Raw genomic sequence first — 21462 nt, forward strand, 5'->3', positions numbered from 1 at the left:
GGGGGGGCTGCGTTGGGTTTTCGTTGCCGCGTGCGGGCTTCCTCTAGTTGCGGTGAGCAGGGGCTACTCTTTGTTGCGGTGCGTGGGCTTCTCATTGTGGTGGCTTCTCTTGTTGCAGAGCACGGGCTCTAGGCACACAGGTTTCAGTAGTTGCAGGATGCAGGCTCAGTAGCTGTAGCACGCAGGCCCTAGAGCGCACGGGCTTCAGTAGTTGCGGCGCATGGGCTCAGTAGTTGTGGCTCAAGGGCTCTAGAGCTCAGGCTCAATAGCTGTGGTGCACAGGCTTAGTTGCTCCGCGGCATGTGTGATCTTCCCGGACCAGGGCTCGAACCCGTGTCCCCTGCATTGGCAGGCGGATTCTTAACGACTGAGCCACCAGCAAAGTCCCGCCACTGTTCCTTCTTGCCTTCTTTTAGGCCTTGCCCAATTTCCTATACTCTTGGTCTCTAAACTCTGGAGCCAGGCTGCCTCGTTTTGGCACTTGCTTAATCTCAGAAGTTGTTACAGAAATTACATGAGTTAATATTTTCAAAATACTTAGAACCCTACTTGGTTCATAATAAACACTGTATAAATCTTTTTGAAAAAGATAAACTATGTTCTATATCTTGATTGTGGTGGTGGTTACATGACTATACACTTGTCAAAACTCATCAGAAGTGTGCATTTAAAAGTTTTAAAAGTATAAAAGTTTACTGTATATAAAGTATACCTCAGTAAACCTGACCTAAAATTTTTTTAAAGATAAAAAGCATATCCATTTATTCAGTCAGCAAAGGGTTTATTAGGTGTTGCACAGTAGGATTTTAAAAACATAATTCAAAGAGGCTTGCCAGTCTAGTTGAGCTGGCCAGTTATAATGCAGGATAAATTTGCCAATCAGTGTGAGAAGGTGATGTAAGAGGTGCTGCGAAGCAGCTTATTAGTCATCTAGGTAGGAAACACTGTAGGGGTTTGGATTGCTTAAGGTAGTCACAAAGAGTTCACCAAAGAGTCGGAACTTGAGCTGGACCTCAGAAGCTGTAGGATTTGGAAAGGTGGGCATTCAGGAAGGTGCATGGGTGCAGGTGCAAGACCCAGGGGCAGAAATGCATGTGGAGACTTGAGGCAACCATGTGAGAGCTGGTTGGATTAATATAGACCCTCTGACTGTGGGAGGGACAGCTGTGCTTTCTGGACTAACGAGTTCTCTTCTCTTCATCCACAGAAAGGCCCCCCTTCTGGGAAAGACCGGGTGAAGAAAGGTGGATCCTACATGTGCCATAAGGTAAGTCAAGTCACTAAACTCTGTTTTGGTGTTCTAACAGCAGGTTTATGGATCCATTGTAAACATTAGCCCCAAGATGTCTCCTTCACTTCTGCTAATACATACCTATCTCCATCAACGCCAGAAAAAAAAAGTTTGTGCACAGGCATGGGGAAAAGTGGTGCAAGAAGCAGAGGCTGTAAATGATCTGTTGTCAACCGTATTCCATCTGTTGTATCTTGACCCTTTGAGAGACCTTTGTTGTCCCATGAATCAGGGTGAGCTGTATATCTGGTTTCCAGCATGTAAATCTGGAAGCACACCCTTAATTTATTTGAGACTCCTGTAAATTTCTGGCTTGTCTGTTGAGATTAAGTTGAGAGTTATAAATGGAGGGTAGATTGTGGTATACTGGAATGGAAACATCCCAAGTGTCCTAGGTATATAGTGTGTGCTTTGTGGAATAAACATCTCTCTCAGAGAATGATTCTTCTCCTTGGGCTATAATTTCAGTGTCAGAGTTGGTTGTTCTTGGCGAGTAGAAGTAACTCAGTGTTTCATGAGTAACCTTTTTAAGGAGTTCAGAAATCGAATACCACTTCTCTCCCTTTTTTTCTTTAAATCATATATTTTTAGTATCTCTAGCACTTCAATTTCTGTCTTTCTATCTCTATGCAAACATGGCATTTTGCAGATTGTTATTAAAAGAAGCTTCCTATGGTAATTCAGTCAGTCTAGGCAGTTAGAGACTTAAAACTGTAATGGCTCCAAATTAAGTTATTAATTTGATAATGGAGACATTGTCAAACTTTGCCTTAAAATAATGGTTCTCAAACTTTATTGTACATTAGAATCATCTGGGATCAATAAAATATATTGATGCCTATTTCCTCACTCACCTCATTCTGACTTGATATTTCTGAATTGTGACTTGGGCATCAGGATTTTAAAGCTCTCAAGGTGATCATAACATACATCAAAGTTGGGGAGCCACTGGCCTAAAGAGAACCTATTTAAATTATGTATATGTGTGAGTTCGTAGGGGTGTGTGTCTTCTGCATTTCTTAGAATTTTTAGTGTAGTTATTTAGGTGGCAGTTCATAGAGTTGAGTTCACTTTATGCTTTACACCTACCTTTATAACAAGATGTGGACAAATTTATCTTTAAAATTCTAATTTTAATTTTAAATTAAAAGCGTTGCCCTATGTTGTCCCAGTACTTTTAGGTGTTCATATACCCATCTGTCTGTAGTCCCAGATTCTTTTCCTCTGATTCAAGCTGTTGCTGCAGGTGTATCTGAATCCTCTTGCTGGGGAACCAGACTTTCATGAAAAACAGGTGACTTTCTTTTTGCACAAGAGCATCTCAAAACCCTAATTACCATCAGTTATGTGTCTGACATATGGCACTTTTCCTAATTGGGAGTCCATTTACTCTGTAAGAATTAAAGACCAGAAGATTTTTTTCTCACAGATAAGTGGAGAAAATGAATCCTGTAAAAAAACATTTTAAGCATGAACACCAAAATATTCCAGTGCCATGCATATGAATGTGTCTACTTTAACATTTCATTTTTCTTGCTTGTTTTAAATGTTTTAAATTTTTATAAGCTTCTTAGTTTATTCTTTTAAAATATCTTTTAACGTAATATATATTTTTAATAAATACATTTTCATGGTACAGTTGGTTTTTGTATATTTATCTTGTGTCCTGTAACCTTGTTAAACTCATCTGTATTAGTGATGTTTTTGTAGACTCTTTTTTTTATATATATATCTTTATTGGAGTATAATTACTTTACAATGTTGTGTTAGTTTCTGTTGTACAACAAAGTGAATCAGCTCTAAGTATACATATATCCCCATATCTCCTCCCTCTTGAGCCTCCCTCCCATCCTCCCTATCCCACCCCTCCAGGTCGTCACAAAGCATCGAGTTGATCTCCCTGTTGTTTTTGTAGATTCTGTTGTATTTTCTACATAAGTGGTTATACCATCTGTGAGTATAGACAATTTTACCTCTTCCTTTTTAATCTGGATATCTTTTATTACTTTTTCTTGCTGTATTGTGTTGGCTAGAACCGCCAGTATATGTTGAATAGGAGTGGTAAGAACAGACAGTCTTACCTAATTTTTGATCTTAAGGGAAAAACATTGGACTTTTCAAAATTAGCTATGATATAAGCTATAGTGTGTTCAAAGATGCCCTTTATCAGCTTGAGCAAGTTTCCTTCTAGTCCTAGATTTCTGAGAATTTTTTTTATCAGAAATGGATGTGGATTTTGCCAGATGCTTTTTCTGCAGCTATTGAGATGTTTATGTGGTTTTTCTTTTTCAGCCTGTTAATATGGTGAATTATAGTCATTGATTTTCTGTTTTCAAATGTTAAAACATCCTTGGCTTCCTGGAATACATCCACTTAGCTATGATGTATTATCCTTTGTATATATTTTGGATGCAGTTTGCTAAAATATGTTCGTGATAGGTATTGGTCTCTTGTTTTTTGTTTTTTTTGTTTTTTTTCTTGTCTGGTATTAGTATCAGTGTATTGCTGGCTTCATAGATTGAGTTGGGAAATATTCCCTCATCTTGAATTTTTTGGGCAAGAGTTAATGTTGAATTAGCATTTTTCTTCCTTAAATGTCTGATAGAATTTCCCCAGGAAAACCATTTGGGCCTAGAATTGTAACCACACATTTAATTTAGTTAATAGCTGCAGGGTTATGCAGATTATCTGTTTGTTCTTGATTAAGCTCTGGGAGTTTGTGTCTTTCAAGGAATTTGTCCATTTCATCTGAGTTAATGAATTTATTGACATAAACTTTGCCTTTTCACTTGCTGTTTAGACCATTTACATTTAATGTGATTGTTGGTATGGCTGGGTTTAAATTTGTTGTCTTGAGATTTGTTTTTCTCTTTGTCTCATCTGTTCTTTTCCTTTTGCTTTTTTTTTTCTTAACTTTTTTTGGATTAAGTGTTTTTTTATCACTTCATTTTCTCTCCTTTGGCTTATTAGCTATAACTCTTTGTTTTAAAAATTTTGTGGCTGATTTAGAGTTTATATTATACATCTTTAACTTTTCTTAGTCACCCTGAAGGATAAGTTTTAATTTAGTCAGGCTCAGAGTGATGGAGAGAGTATTCCAGAAAAGAGAATAGCAGAGTGACAAAACTGAGTGGGATCCACAAGGTTTTCCAGAGAGAAATGGCAGCTCTAGGATCTTTGGTCAAGTTAATTGTAGATGACGTAGGTTTTTAACGTCAGTCTGGTTATTTTGGTGTAGTCAAGAAAACAGCACGGTATTGGCTGTGAATTACTTTCAGTGCTTATTCTTTACACTAGATTAAGAGTGGCAGTTTTAACTGCCACTAAGTATATTAAGATGTGGACTCTAGAATTAGATCTGGGTTGGAGTTCTGTAACTGTTCTTTGCTAGTCTTTGCCTGTAACATTAGGCGAATTACTTAACCTTTCTAAGCCTCAGTTTTCACATTTGTAAAACGTACATCATAATTACACCTATTGTAAGGTTCTTATGAGGAATAAATGCACCAAAGTAAATAAGCACTTGGTACAGTGCCTAGCTCATGGTAAAGTCTCTGTAAGTTAGTTGCTGCTAACACCATCATTCTTTTTTTTTTTTTAATAAATTTATTTATTTTATTTATTTTTTTTGGCTGCATTGGGTCTTTGTTGCTGCACGCGGGCTTCCTCTAGTTGTGGGGAGCGGGGGCTACTCTTAGTTGCGTTGCGGGGGCTTCTCATTGCCGTGGCTTCTCTTGCTGCGGAGTACAGGCTCTAGGCACGTGGGCTCCAGTAGTTGTGGCACACGGGCTTAGGTGCTCCGCGGCATGTGGGATCTTCCCAGACCAGGGCTCGAACCCGTGTCCCTTGCACTGGCAGGCAGATTCTCAGCCACTGCGCCACCAGGGAAGTCCAACACCATCATTCTTAATCATCATCTTTATTATAATAAGATTTTTTCCCCCATTTTCTCTTTTGAATAAAAACCAACTAATGAACTGCTAACTAGTTAGGCAGAATCCTGGAAATGATTATTATGGCACAGGTGAAAATCAGTAAAAGAAAGAAAATAAAAAGAGAAAAGAATAATGTAATTCATTTTGAAAAAAAATCACCTTGCTTAGAAGGTGACTTACTTTTGATCGTGGCCCAGGGCCAGTTTGCATGTCTAAAGTAAGCTCTGATTATTATTTTTGACTTTTTGAAAGTCCATCCAAAGTATAGCTTCAGTAAGGAGACGAGGCACAGAAGGAACAACTATGAGTCAACATGGTGTTAAGAGCACAGATTCTGGAATGGGACTGAAAAGACTGTAATCCTGGATTCACAGTTACAAACCATGTGACCTAAGGCACACGATTACCATACCTGTGCCTCAGTTTTTTCCTTGTGTATACGATGCACATGCTTATAATACGTACCTCAGGATTATTGAGAGGATTAAGTCACTTAATACATGTGAAGTTCTTAGAACAGTTCACATAGTAAGTACTCAAGAAATACTAGTCTTTCTTGAAGTTGTTAGATTAATCTCTGTGGGATCTTTAGCCCAACCTACAACATTGATGAAATCCTAGCTCCCCTACCCCCTCAACCCCACCATTTTACACCAAGATTACTAGCAAAAGGAGTTGTCCAAGTGTCAGTGGCGAGAGCAATGGATGGGAAATTGAGAGACCTGAGTTCTGCTGTGTCATTTTTCTATAATCATTTTGTTCATAATGAGCTACAATTACCTTAAAACTGTTCTTTATCCCTAAAAGTCTTCCTCTCATAAAAACCATATTGCCGTCCCACTTGACTTCAGAGCCCCAAGGCTGGTAAGCCATTATCTTAAATGAATTGTTCTTGAATCCAGGATCATATTCTTAGTGCAGATATCGAGGTCAGTTTCACAAAGTAATTAGCCATTTTGATGAAGTGGGGCTAAAACAGGTCCTCACTACTACCTCTGTTCTTAATTAATAAAATGACCCATATTTCAACCACTCAAAGACCTAACATCATTAATAACCATTTTTGGTGCTAAAAGTAGAGTTGGAAAAAAAAGAAAGAGCAATGAGGACATATGAAATCAGGCCATTTTCCTCTTTAATTACATATTTCATTAGTTGCCCATTACTGGAATTTAAAATGAACTACTTATTAATAAATGTTTGCTGAGTGAATGAGTGCATTTGCAGTGGAATGATAATGTGAATTGACTGTTTTCTCATGTGATGGTCCTGACCTTTCAGGACACTAACTTGTAGTGAGACTTGCTTTTTAGGGTTTAGTTCTTCATCGTTTAGGTTAATGGAAGATTTTAGGTACTGCTATGATCCAAAAAAGGACTAGCTCTTTTTGTTGTCACTGATTTTAAGGTTTTTTGTTATGTAAGCAAAACATTTTCATTGCATAAGAATTAGAAAATAAATAATAAACATAAAAATGAAAAAAATCGTTCACCCTGCTTTCTGAAGAAAACTATTAATAGTATTCTACCAAACTTTTTGGTGCACTTTTATTTTTTCTTCCCAAAATGGAATTATGCTGTATGTACCAGGGTCTTCAAATATGGCTATGGTCAAGAATCTCTTATACATCATGGATCTCTTTTCTGATCACAGTGATCCAGGCAGGCACAATTCGTCACAGTTGCTACAGCCTGCATTTTGTGGCATATGAAAACCGAATTTTAAAACAGTTTGTTATATAATTTGAGAGATAAGTTGCATATTGAACTATGCCATCCAACAAAGATCTCAGTCCTATGCCTTGTCACCAGAGATACCCCTTCACCTTTTCCATTTATATAACAAATAATTTTCCTATTTTTGTAGCAAATGCGTAACCATATTCAGATGCTGGCAAGGAATCATCTTCCAAACACAAGATCACTAAGTCCTGCAGAGAAGCTGCTTTTGTTTTAGTAAGGAAGCAGGTTAACCCAGGGAGGTCAGATAAGACAGGCAAAGTGAGTTCCTTTAATTAAGAGGGTTGTGTTCATTATAAAGTAACACAATAATCGCCACATCTACTGCTTTACTTTTTCATGTAAAGATAAGATGAAGCATTTTGACATTATTCCATTAATAGCCCCATTTAATCGGAAGAGGGAGCAGATTCAGAAAGGCTTTGCCTAAGGTTAAATAGCTAATGAGTCTTGGATTTTGCCTTTTCAGGTGAGTAAATTAGCAAAATGTTTGTCACAATTTCCACTTGTGTCAAGCCCAACCTCTTTCTGCCAAGAAGACCACCTTTAATGTGACTCCATCCTATTTTTCCACCCACGTTTCCTGCTTTTTATCATTTATCCTCTCTGTACCAGTCATTGCTTTTGCCTGGAATTCTCATTCTCTAAATCTTTGGGCAGCTCGGCTTTCGCAGCGCCTCCTCAGAGGAGCCTTCCCAGGCCACCTTATCTAAGTAGCACCTAGTCACGCCTAGTCCTCTCTCCCTATTTAACTGTCTTCCAAGCTGACCACTGCCAGAAGCAGTCTTGAATTTATCCGTTTATTTATTGTCTGACTACTTAACTCCTTGTTGAATGTAAGCTTCCCGATAACAGGTACATTGTTTTGTTCCTCATTGCTTCCCTCGTGTCCAGAATAGCATCTAGCATGTTGTAAACTCTCAAATATTTAATGAATAAATAAACCATGCTCTGACACTCTCAGGCTGTGGCCTTGCTATCCTCTTCACTTGCCTGAATTTTTCCATTTTCATGCCTCTGATGTCATTGTTTTCTCCACTTAACATACCTTCTTTCCTTGTTCCTAAGTCCTGTAAATCGGTGCTACTCAGTTTGTGGTCCGTGGGCCCATAGCATTAGCAGCACCTGTAAGCTGGTTAGAAATGCAGATTCTTGGACCCCACACCAGACTTACTGGATCAGGATCTCTGGGTTTGTGGCCTAGGAATAGGTATTTACATGAGCTCTCCAGGCTATTCTTCTGTATACTCAAGTCAGAAGACCACTGCCATAATCACGTAAATCCTGCTCTGGCCAAGTTCTGCCTTCAAAAGTCTTTCCTAAAAAATTAGACATTTAGTGACCATTTCCTCCCCTGAATTAATAGTAGCCTCAGAATCTTTTAATCCTAGCTTGTTTTGTAGCTTTTTGATGTGTAATCATTGTTTCCTCAACTAGCCTGTGATCTCCAGCGGGACAGTGTGCACAGAAGGCGATCAGGAAACGCTTGATTGTTTTTTGTCATGTGTGGTACAGTTATGGAACAAGAACGTCCCTGTCTGCCTGCCCCCCTGCCCTGAACTCGATTCTTGCTCCAATGTGAAATTCACTACACATACTGAGAGCATGGGGCCCTGCATTATCCACAGGAGCTTGATTCTAGAAATACCAAAGCACTTTGCTTCACAGCAGCCCAGTGAGTAGGCCCTACATGGAACAAAGCTTCTGCTGTGTCTTCCTGCATGGTCACCTCTAGCCATTTTAGAGCTTCCATTGCATCCCAGTCACAGGTAGTAGCAGGTGCCATCACTTCTTTCATTATTTCAGGCATATTTTTTTATTCATTTTCCCTCTGCCTGCCTGAATATTGGTAATAGTGTTACATTCTTCACTGGCCACAGGGAAAATGAGAAAATTGGTTGCTATTGTTTTGCTATCTATAAAAGACAGAGCACCATGTCTTTTTTTTTTTTTTTCTTTTTCATGGTGGAAGTGCTCCAGAGAATTCCTTTGTCAGCTCTAGAGATAATTTTTATGAAGATTAGAAACATTCAACTTTTGTGAGAGAAAGGAGAATAATAAGAATTAAGGAAAAAACAAAAAACCTCTTTCATGCTGACCTATTTTGCCCCTCCACAAATTCTCTCTCCTTCACGAGTTCCAGAGTTACTCTACATGATTCTTTGTGCAGTTTCTTTAACCAGCGGCAGGGACTTGAGTTTCCCAGGGCCCACTCAGAGTTGATGCTCTTGGTACACAGGGTAACTAGTTTATTTTCATTCTCTGTTATTTTTGATCAAAGAATAATCTTAGGACATAAGAGTTCTATGCATGGTTATTTTTGGAATGTGGAAGCTTTTGAAGTGTTTGAATCAAGTCATCTGTGGTAATTCACTGAATATCTAGTAGGTGACCAGGGCTATGTGTTAGGCTTTCTTATTTGTGGAAGTACGTGTGTACATGCAGGAGGCTATAACAGGGGCGGGACAGAATCGTGAGTTGTGATGCCTTTCCATCTACGAGTATCGACTCTTGCTAGGCAGGCAAGCACACCACAGTTAGACCTGGGTTCGAATTCTACTTCTTTTAACAACTGTGTCATCTAGGGTAACTCATTTAATTCCTCTGGCCATTATGATCAAATCAAATAAGTGATGAAGGCGCCTAGCACCATGCCTGGAGAGCTTGATGTCTGTGTGTTTGTGCATTTGTATATACCATACTCTGCTCTTATAAAATAAAACAGTACCAAACAAGTCCCCCACACAAAGATACATAGCTTTATGAATTACTATGATTTAAACTCCAAAAGCAATGTATTAAGAAAAAATGTTTTCCACAGCCTTTCCTACTCTTGATGTTCCTGGGCTTGCTGTTCAATTTTTGCCAACCTGCTGGATAGTAAATAATATCTTAATGTTGCTCTTAATTAATATTCTCTCAATTGCCATTTAGCTTTATTACTTGGTTTCCTGTCAAATGCTATTCTAAATGTACAAATAACTTTTTTAAATTATAAAAGTAATACATAGTTATCATCGGAAATTTGAAACTCCACTGCCTGAGGATAACTACTGTTCGGATTGTGGTGCAGTTTGAATCTTCCAGTCTGCTGTTCTTTGGCATACGTGGATTGAGATCATAGTGCATATACAGTTTTGTATTCTGACTTTTTCATTTAAGATTGTATCCTGAGAAATTCCTATGTCATTAAATGTTACAAGAAAACATGCCTTTTAATGGCTGCTTACTAGTCTAAATTACGGATGTGCCATAACTTATGTAACCATTGGTTGTTACATTTTTTTTTAACTGTTCTAAGTAATGCTGACACCAACATCTTTGTACTATATCTAGTCACGTTTATAGCATAACACTGGAGAATGTGGTGAGCTCTGAACGTGCAGGAGGCGGGTGCCTGTAGGGCAGGCACTGTCTGCAGGTAGGCATAACTCTCTACAGTTGGTACTTGGGTACAACATCAGTCTGACAGTTGAGAGCCTTCAGCCCAGAGTCCAAGAGCACTCATGTGTCTGGTTCTCTCTGCAAAGTCCTACTGCTACAGGTATCGCTGTGCCGCTCGAAGCCAGAACACACCTGACAGCTCCGCTTCGAATCTGGGATTCCGCTGTGCAGCCGACCACCTGCCCACCGCAGGCTAAGAGCCACGAAGAGCCTTCCCGAATCGGAGAAGAAGTCGTGTCTAACCTGCACGCGGCTTCCCTCAGAAGGCTGAACAACGTCGTGTGAAGAATTCCCACCCCGAGGTGGCTTACATACCTGCCCGATGGCCAAAGGAACCGTGTGGCGAGACCAAATAACTGACCTGCATCAGCAAGTGTGCTTTATTGTGTGGCGTATTTCATGTTTTACCTTTGAGAGTCTTTTAAAGAGGAAGGCGGTGGAGGGCACCCTGAGCTAGGCCTCAGGAGGTCTGCGTTCTACCCAGGCTCTGCCCCTGGGGTTACACCCCAGGGTCCCACACTTGACCTTCCTGGGCCTCAGTGACCTCATCTGTCCAGTGAGGGGATGCACAACATGATCTCTGAGGCTGTCTCCCAACTCACAAATTGTCTGAATATATCAGATTCTATTGTGATTTCATAGAGTTTATGGCAGGTTATTTTTTAGCTGTTTTTTCCCATGTGTGAACCTTGGGTAATACTAATCATGTAAAATAATTGTTCTCTTATATATTATTTTCAGAAAAGAAAGGGGGGGGTGGCGGTGATGGGTCTTTATATTCATACTGCACTTTGTTTTTTCAAGGAAATCAGTGTCTTTTACATTGTTATAATGAATCCCACTTGGGCCAGTGATGGTGCGCTCAAGTTCAGCAATCTGAACAAGCAGGGATGTCTGTGAGGTGACTTTACTGTGCTTTATATTTTAACATTAAGTGCCTTTGGTTCAGGGGGGCAGTTACAAGCCCTATTTCCCCCTCTCCCCAAAGCCTTTGGTGAATGTGAAATGTTTGCTACATGGAGAAACCTGTTTAATTCTAAATGTAGGAGAAAAAAAACAAGAACCTTGAATGAACTGTATTCAGGGTATCCAGTATTTTGTAATAGGGAAGTAGGAAATCTTGTTGGCTGTGGAGTGTCAGATGCTTCAGATCATGCACTGTGTCGAATAAAGTGGTATCTGCTAAATCAGGCTTCACTCTCATTGTTTCCTTTTCTCTTTCCCTCTATTATGTTTTCTTTTAAAGAAATGACTTTGTGATATGTATGTGTTTTGTTTGCTAGAAAACTTTCATGTTGTTTAGCTACTTGGTAACTTGGATATTTGAGCAGTTTGTAGGAATTTTTATTCCAAAAAGCATGGCTGTTCTGCCAGGAACCTAACTATGACCGTGCTTCTTCGTGCCTCAGTAGATGAGACAAGGTCAAGGGCGGTGCCTCCTGCCTGTGAAACCCAACAGCTGCTTCACATGCCAGGAAAGCACCCCTTGACTTAGAGTGATGGCTTCCAACCAGAGGTCCCTATCATCAGGATCCCAGCCTGATTCCCCAGTCCTTGAAGACCCCATATTTGTTTCTAGCATGTCATTTGAAAGGAGAGGCTTGTCTTTATGTTGGTTGTTCAAAAACTAAGTCACATAATATTCTTAAGTGTTCAGCCAACTCTTGATTGCTACTTTTGCACGTAGCCTCCTAATGTTAGAACAATTATCGTGAGAAACAGTTGTGTTGCTGGGATGTTTGGCCACATTTGTTAGTCTGTCACTTTGTGGATATAAAATGTTTCTTTACACGCTTTCATCAGTTGATGATTAATTTGGGCAAAACAAACAAACAAAAAAGCATTTGCTTCATTGAAAAGGCTAATGGAGGAAATGAGGTATTTTATTCTTAAAGTCACCACTACCCAAGCACAGTTTTTGTTTTTACTTGTTACCTCCCACTTACTTACATTTTTCACATGGTTATACTTTTAGTGTGTGTATTTTGGATTCTTTTCTTGGTAATTAATGTTATATAGCATAAATATTTTGGGGTGTGTTTTGGCTTAGTCTTTAGAATTGCATTTTTAGCAGCAGCATAATGGTAGAAAGCATTTATAGTGAAATCCTAACAAGGCCTTCATTTAAGAACCACATTTCTAGGTTACTGACTACAGAGCGTGCCAGACTACAGACAGCTGTGGCCACTGCGCTTTATAAAATTGTGTGTTGACTTACGAACAGACCGACAGGATCGTAGTGTACTAACTGCAGCTTTAATGCCGTATACGCATTTCTGAAAAACCTCACCTTCTGCAAAATTGTGTGTAAAAAACAGGGAGCATAAGGAAAAATAGAGGTAGGGGCAGACCACTCACATGTTAAGGAACTTTGCCGCTGGAGCGCTAACAAAAATAACACCTATCCCAGTAAAATCAGCGGCTCGGTTAAATCTGCAGTGGCAGCAGCACAGCCAGTCAGTCCTTTGCAGCCTTAAGCCCGGGGGCTCCTCCGTCTTTCTTCTCTAAGATGTAAGTTTTTTGTTTTTTTGTTTTTTTTTTTAAATTGTCTGCAAGGACTCACGACACCTTGAATCCAGGTTGCTGTTTTTTTTTTTTTTTTTTTTTTTTTAAATTTATTTACTTTTGGCTGTGTTGGGTCTTCGTTTCTGTGCGAGGGCTTTCTCTAGTTGCGGAGAGCGGGGGCCACTCTTCATCGCGGTGCGCGGGCCTCTCACTATCGCGGCCTCTCTTGTTGCGGAGCACAGGCTCCAGACGCGCAGGCTCAGTAGTTTTGGCTCACGGGCCTAGTTGCTCCGCGGCATGTGGGATCTTCCCAGACCAGGGCTCAAACCCGTGTCCCCTGCATTGGCAGGCAGATTCTCAACCGCTGCGCCACCAGGGAAGCCCAAGATGTAAGTTTTTAATGGCATTTGCTTTTAATGGAGACCACTTCCATCAAAAATAAAGATCTGATTGGGGTTTAGACTTCTGCGTCAATCTTTTTAAGGTTAGGGGGGCAATGTTTTTGTAGTATCTTTATTTGAACTCACAGATTTTCAGAGAGTTTATTTAACATAGGGCAAATTTTAGCAATTTTGAAGCCACTAAATAAACCACTACTTGTACTTCCGTAGGATTAAAAAAAGTTTTTTGGAGGTCTTCATATATCGCTAAAGTTTTCTATTAACTTTCAAGAAAGTTTACCCGTGATGGTTTCAAAACACATTTCAAATAACATACACCCCAACATGACTTTCACATTCGACCATCTTCCAATCTCTGTTTACAAATCACTTATGAGCTATTTCTGCATTAAAGAAATATTCGTCGTAACAGGACAGACTACTTGGCTGATGTGCCAGTACCAGTATAGGAAAATCTGTGTTTTGTTTGTTTTTTCAGGCACTCATATATTGTGTGTGTGCTTCTAATTCATTTTGTGTCCCATTGAAGAGTGGAGGAAATTTAAGGTTTGTTCTCAAATCTGCTTTGGTCCTGAATCTTGGGCAATCTTAATATATATTCAGGGGTGTTGTACATGAGGGTCTGAGTAGGGAGCAAGTCATCTTTTTTTTTTTTTTAATTTATTTATTATTTATTTTTATTATTTATTTTTCGCTGTGTTGGGTCTTCGTTTCTGTGCGAGGGCTTTCTCTAGATGCGGCAAGCGGGGGCCACTCTTCATCGTGATTCGCGGGCCTCTCAATATCGCGGCCTCTCTTGTTGCGGTGCACAGGCTCCAGACGCGCAGGCTCAGTAGTTGTGGCTCACGGGCCTAGTTGCTCCGCGGCATGTGGGATCTTCCCGGACCAGGGCTCGAACCCGTGTCCCCTGCATTGGCAGGCAGATTCTCAACCACTGCGCCACCAGGGCATCTTTTTTTTTTTAAGCCTGTAAACATGAGTAGAAGGGGATAGGTGATGGGGAGTGATGGTTGTGGTGAGCAAGAGTGACCTTTCCTTCTTAGAAAACGTCAGATTACTCAGAGACATCAGACTTTGCATGGTTCAACCTACAGCTTAAAATGAAATACAGATCTCCACCAATGCAGACATTTTTTTTCTTTTCTTAACTCTTCCCTCCCCACTTTTTTTTTTTTTTTTTTTGACAGAGCATCTCTGTTGTCCACATGAAAGGAAAAAAAGAAATCGAAGATGCTGTTTATTTTAGTAAGTGTTGGTTTGGGCTGGGGCGTGGTGAGGTAGTGGCTCCAAACTAATATGTTGGTAAATTCTGTTTTCCTTGGACCGTCTTTACGAAGAATTCTGTTGTTGACATAAAATAAGGCAAAGGGCCTTTCATCCATGAGAATCTCAGAATCCTCTTGCTAATCACCTTTTCAAAACAGATCATGTTTTCAAGCTATCCATAGAATTGTTCTATGTGGTAAAATCCATAGTTAACCTAGTGAAAGGAGTATTTTGAGGAAAAAAAAAATGTGGAAGTATGATGTTTTCTGTTCTGAGACTTCAGGAATTTCATACAAGGGACTACTGTAGGATTTATTTTTCCCTCATAAAATATTTGGTATGCATTTCTTCCTCCTTCCTTCCAGCAAATATCGAAACTAACCTTACCATTGGCAATGTTTATCACCAGGGAGTTAACCTGCAGGCTGGCTTTTAGGAGGGGCACCGGAGGTGCAGAGCCTGGCTCAGAACGGGGGGCCAGGCAAGAAGCAGGCTGAGTGATGCCCATTCTAAAGGTGCTCTCACTGCTCTGCCCTCCCTTGGCCGCCATGCAGAAATGTGAGCCCAGACTTGCTCGATTGTCCAATTTCTGGGAGTACGTACCTGGCTCTTTGCATTTTCATGTGAAGTCTTCTGAGTTTTTAATGTTGGCAACCAATTCAGATTAAAAAAAACAAACACTGTGAGGACCTAATAAATTGCTTCTGTAGCCAGATTCAGCCTGTGGGGTGCTACTTTTCAACCGAGATTAGGAAAAGTTGATTCATTTCATGGAGCACGAAATCTCATGTATTTCTTTTCTGAAAAATGACTGATCAAGTAAGTAATGTACCAGTTAGAAATGTCCGAGTTTGAGAAAGGGCAGTGGCTTGCCCAAGGCCATCATCTTGCCTAGAAATGCCGTAAGGAACACCTTTTCTCCATCTCCACCCCATCCCACCTAAAATCATTTAATAGCCATAGGCAATCTCAGCAGTGCTATCAACAGTTCATTTTCATTAACTTTGGCACTTATTATTAAGTTTGCAGACTAATATCAGAGAATAGCAGAAATGTCCATTTCTTAACTGTTGGTTTCATTTATTAAAATTTAATTGTCTGTAATACGAACTACCCCAGAGTAGGCATTGTTTTTATAGGTTTTGCCAGAATCAGCCATGCTTTTAGTGAAAGCTGGCCTTTGTTGTTTCAAATGCTTAAAACACCATGGAAATTATTAACGCCAAGAACCTCAGTTGGAGCCCTGGCAGCAGGCCACAACTCCTTCCTTCCTCTGACTTGTGTTTAGACTATTAAAGCAGGAGTTTAATTAATTTTATGATTAAGAAAAATCATTACAGATAATATTCAGGTAGCCTGTAAAATGAGATACGCTCTTTTCTGAAATTTGCCCTATTTAGGATTGGAAAGTTGAAGGGATTAGCACCAAGGAAGTGGAATTTTTCAGCTTCGGATCAGATTCTAATCTGCCCCCAAATGGTAATTGACTCCACAGTCATCATTATGAGAAGGCTGGTTGGGCCTTTGGAATTAGTCATCGTTGTCAGGCAAAAAGACACTTCCATTGCAGGGTAATTGAAGGCCGGGTAGGATTATCTCCCATTGCTGGGCCTGGGCCATGTTTGACAAACTCCTTGTTTTCTTTGCTGAGGAAATGGAAGACCGATCAGACCAACCCTTTTCCAACATGTCAGTTTGGCACCTCAACAGGGTAAGGTTAGAAGCTCTGAATCAGCCCTTCGCAGGAAAGTGAAACCAGCTGACAGTCAATCAGGGGAACAGAGATAAGCCCTTCCTTGTCAGGTGGTGCTGATAAAAGGTTCACCTGCATTTAGTTTGGTGCCTGTTAAGAAGGGCCCTTTGTGGTTGCTTTTCTGAAGCCCACAATTTTTCTCTGCTCCAGACACTTGCCAAATGAAATTTTATTTATTTTCTTTTAAATGATGTGGAAGGATGCCCTTTTTAATCTCTTCCGTTATCTTCTTTAAAAGGCAGTTTATCATGGTGTGAAGAGAGCACCAGAATGAGATTATCTGGGATTGTTTCCCTGCCTCTCCACCTACTTACCTTGTGACCTTTAGGCAGGTAATGTCCTCTCAGGTAAAACGGGGATAATAATAGTACCTACCTCTTGAGGTTGTGGGGAGATATGAAATAATGCAAAAATAAAGTGTTTAGCACAAATTACTTGGGTAAGTGCTTTCTAGGTACTTGTTTCTATTATGAGTATGATTATTAAGATCAGAGGAGCAGGAAGGTACTACCAGACAGTCCTGGTCAGTCATGGGGTTCAGCTTAGAACAGAGAGCAAAGTGGGCCAAGAGGCAGAAAACAAAGAGGCTGAATTTAAAAGCATAACTTGATCTCTATCTCAAATATAAAAAAAGAAGCTGGCATGATTGACCCCCAAATCTCTGTTAATAAAATTTGAAAATGTTCTGATACTATATGGTCCATCTGTTCCGCAAATTTTGGCTGTGCCAGTGCAGCTTGTAGGATTTTAGTTCCCCAACCAATGATCAAACCCGGGCCCTCGGCAGTGAGAGCACAGAGTCCTAACCACTGGACCGCCAGGGAATTCCCCCCATCAAAGTTCTCTTTAAAGGAGAAAGTTACATCTGACTATTGCTACATAGAATGTATAATTCTGAAGCTTTTCCTCCTCAATCTATCTCACAGAGAACCTCTGGCAGGTTTAATACCAATGAAAACGTCATTCATGGGCAGAACAATAGTTAAAAATAAAGAAAACAAAAGGGAAGGCAGTCTGTTGTCTCACAATATGCTAGTCAGCCTGTTAAGATTTTCTGTGGTGTTTTCAATGTTAATTTGCATGCCAGTTTTAGAGAATAGTTGTTTAGGTAATTCTGGGAAGTCAATTAAATTATTTCTTCTTACTTAATTCTTCTCTGAGATTTTTGGTCCAGGATCTAGATTCTAACTTCATAAATTACCACATTTAAAACTCAAAACAACATCCAAAGGAGAATAGTTGAGGGTTTGGCAACGTGGAAGGGTCAGAAGAATCTTGTTCATTTACACATATACATATATCTATTGATCTTTGTGTCCTTTTCCATGTAGGTTATTACAGAGTGTTGGGTAGACCACTCTTGGTATTCCATAGGTCTTTGGGGATGATATATTGTATATGTATTAGTATATGTTTGTTAACCCCAATATCCTAATTTATCCATTCCTCACACCTTTTCTTTGGCTTAACCATAAGTTTGTTTTCTCAATCTGAGATTGTCTTTCTCTGTGGAAATGTGTTCATTTTTATGAATTTTCAGAGGAAGCTCTGGGGAGCAGCACAGGCCGATGGCCCCGCCATGGGTTGTCACATTTTCTCAGAGATGGTGATAATGGAGTTGGGTCCTCTGAGAGACAATTCTGTGAGTGGACTGCCCTAAACAATCCTGTAATTGGAGTCACTCTGATATACAAGGACTCCCCAGGAGGGCTTTGGAATATCAGGTGCACACAGTGTAAGATCCCCCCCTGTTGCAGCCTCCGCTCGAGGTGATGTGGTTGTGGGACCCCTGCATTGTCAACCATCTGCCCCCTCAGATGGTGGTTGTATCATAAAGCAAGTGAGGAGGGTCAAAGTGTTACTTTCATGAAACAGCTCACTTTCTCCTGGTGGAATTCATCTTCAGTAAATTGTGACTGTTTCACCTTCCTCTTGCCTGGTTTATCTTCCAGTCACAGTTTTAGGTGCTCCTTAGCCAGGCACTACGCTGAATGCTTTATGTACATGATCTAATTTAATCTGCAGGCGATCTCGGGAGGAAACGGTTATTTTTGGTTAGTATTCCCACCGTGCGCTTAGGAAACTAGGACTCGGTGTTTGCAGGGCATCCAGGTGACATGGCTGAATGAGGCCAAACCAGGACTCACACCATTTTTGTGACTTCTCTCTACTACATCACTAGATCCACAGTTTTGAGTTTGGTGTGGGGAGGGGTGAATTGAAGAGGGGAGATTACTGAGGCAAAAGGGAGCCTGAAGGAGAAAAAAGGCAAAGAGCGAGGAGGCGGAATGGATTCGTGGTTAAGAACATGGACCCTGGAGCCAGACTGTCTTGGTTTAAATTCTTACCCTACCACTTGCTAGATGTGTGACTTCGGGCAAGTTACTTAACTGATTTGTTTTTCAGATTTTGAAAATTAAGTGGAAATACTTTCAGAAAAGGTAGAATCAAGGCAGGAGTGTTAAAATTGTCAGTATAGGGTGATCTGTGTGCAAATTTTTGACCTGCTTTACATCCCTTCCGTGTCATTCTCAATACGGCAATGAGACGTCCAAGGTTAGGACCACACATTTTCAAAAGGCGTGTTTTCATCACATCCTTTTCTTTTCCAGAATGTGCCGCTTCTTTTTACAAAACGATCATGTTTCCATAAAGAGGCGGATTTTTTTTTTTTTAGGGGTGAGGTTGGAGAAAGCTGGGTATATGGGAAACATTCACCTGCTGGAAATAATGAAGATCAAAAGGTGCATTATCAGCTCATTCATACCAGGCTCAAATTCATGAAAAAAGTTACAGCTGATAAGACGACTGAGATCACGTGTGAAGAGTGAAAGGAGAAGTGTCCTGCACGATGCTTGTTAAATAGCGCTCTGAAAAAGCATACGGGAGGACTTCCTTGATAAGAGTAAAACCCCTGGTCTTTGTGAAACTGGGCTAAAGTCTCTTACTCGCTTCCCCTAACTCTGCTGAGGGACTGAAAACTGGGCATTGTTTCTTAAGATGTGGTTTCAGGGCAGCTTCCAACTCAGCATTTTCCTCTGTTCCAGAACATTTGTAAATACTCAGTTTGGTGGGTAGGGAAAAAAAACCTCATTAATGTGGGAATCACATTCACATTTGCAATTTTATATTTTTTAACAAAATCTTTTGCTCCAGAATATATTAGGCAAGCCAAAGGATGAATCACGTTGATTACTGCTTCTGGGCCGTTAGCTTTGGACAGTCTCTTTTGGAGGCAGCCCTTGTATTGATACCCCCATCCCTGGCAACTGGAAGTGGTTTTATGTGTAATGTTCCCCCTCTAGTGGCCAGATTGGTTTTGATTTTTGCACAAATGATCTCTAGAGTTGGAGAACCTTTCGCTTAGGGGTACTGTGGATTTGGGAAAGCCAGGGGGAGAGGATAAAGAAGAGTGTGCAAATCTTTATTCCATAGGAAAAAATTGTTCTGAAGTTTTTCTCCCATCCAGTCCCTAGATTTTTAAAGAGCTGATGGAGATGGAGACTGACCTGCAGAAGGGAGATCTCTCATCTTTTCACTCTGATTGTTTTCTGAATTTCTACTGCCTTTATTAAGAATTATCTTATTGGGACTTCCCTGGTGGCGCAGTGGTTAGGAGTCCTCCTGCCAATGCAGGGGACACGGGTTCAGGCCCTAGTCCAGGAAGATCCCACGTGCTGCGGAGCAACTAAGCCCGTGCGCCACAACTACTGAGCCTGTGCTCTAGAGCCCACGAGCCACAACTACTGAGCCCCTGTGCCACAACTAGTGAAGCCTGCGAGCCTAGAGCCCATGGTCTACAACAAGAGAAACCACCACAATGAGAAGCCCATGCACCGCAACGAAGAGTAGCCCCTGCTCGCCACAACTAGAGAAAGCCCGCACGCAGCAACGAAGACCCAATGCATCCAAAAATTAATTAATTAATTAAGTTTTAAAAAAGAAGTATCTTATTAATAACTCTCCATCAAGTGTCATTAGAAAAATCTTTATTATTTTTTAATTATAAGAGCAATAAAATGCATAGGGTAAAACTAGAAACTCTAAAAAAATATTCAGAGTGTCCTTCATTCTGTGAGTTCTGGTCTTCTCCCAAATCTGTGCCAGCAGGTAACTACTATCAACAGTACGTGTACCTTTCCAGGCTTTTTTCTATGCATTTACAAACATGTATTGTACATGTGCCTATTGGTATATATTGAATACAGATGACTTATCAAAATATACATAGATGCACACAGAAATCACACACAATGTATTCAACTTATATTTGGTTTTCATGAAACAAAATCGAGTCATACTACAAATACTATTCATTTAATATGTTTTGTACACTCCATGAAAGTAATATATAGGTCTAGCTCTTTTTAAATAACTGAATTAATGACATTTATTTATTTAAGCATTCCCTTATTGATGAATATTTGGGTTATTTTCAATTATTACTGTTAAAAAATGTTCCCATAAACCTACCTGTACCTACTTATATCTCTGCCGGTTTGTGCAGATATTTTCTGTAGGACAAATTCCTGGGAGTCTAATTCCTGTATCAGAGCTTATGGTTATTTTAAATTGTGATGGATATTGACAGCCCTCCTTTTTCTGGCTGTACCAATTTACGTTCCCACACACAGTGAATCTGCAGCTTTTTAACGCTATTTTTTCATCCTGAAACGAATCTGAGAACAACCAAGGTAGCTCAGTGTAGGAAAATTTTCTGTAGGATTCAGGAATAGTTGTCAGGGGGGATAAATGAAATCAAACTGAGGTCCTCATCTGGCCTCCGCACTGGAGCATTCCCTGCTCTCTGTGGCTGAAATACAACCCTGGGGTATGCTAATTGGTCCAATTTTGATGGCAGATGACTCCAGTCTGCAAAAGTGATTCACTGTTAATGGAATCAGTCTTGAGGAGTAAATTGTTTCCACTCTCCACCCCTGCCCACAATCCACAGTGACCTCTTTACTGCCTGTAATTTCCATGTTATTTTTCTCCTTGTGGTCTGGTGATCTGGAGCTCATCTCTGAGTTAATAATTCTGACCTTTCCTGTGTATGGCTGGTTGCCCTTGAAAGTTAAAAGATCATAGTCTGAAGGTCAGAAACCCTGCATGCTATCTAGCCTCAGCA

The 21462-nt window shown here is 40.2% G+C and overlaps 1 protein-coding gene across 2 annotated transcripts in view; it reads left to right on the forward strand.

Moving 5' to 3' along the window:
* The window catches only part of SUMF1 (sulfatase modifying factor 1), a 109396-nt gene extending 97800 nt beyond the window's left edge, over positions 1-11596 (forward strand). For both annotated transcript variants that reach the window (XM_068557935.1, XM_068557936.1), the window contains 2 exons: positions 1208-1267; positions 10496-11596. In XM_068557935.1, coding sequence (XP_068414036.1) covers positions 1208-1267; positions 10496-10606 — 171 coding nt within the window. In that variant the 3' untranslated portion in view covers positions 10607-11596. The remainder of the gene's footprint in view (positions 1-1207; positions 1268-10495) is intronic.
* The last annotated feature ends 9866 nt before the right edge of the window (positions 11597-21462 follow it).

Source organism: Eschrichtius robustus, chromosome 12 (assembly GCF_028021215.1).
Source record: "Eschrichtius robustus isolate mEscRob2 chromosome 12, mEscRob2.pri, whole genome shotgun sequence".
Classification (NCBI taxonomy): Eukaryota; Metazoa; Chordata; class Mammalia; order Artiodactyla; family Eschrichtiidae; genus Eschrichtius; species Eschrichtius robustus.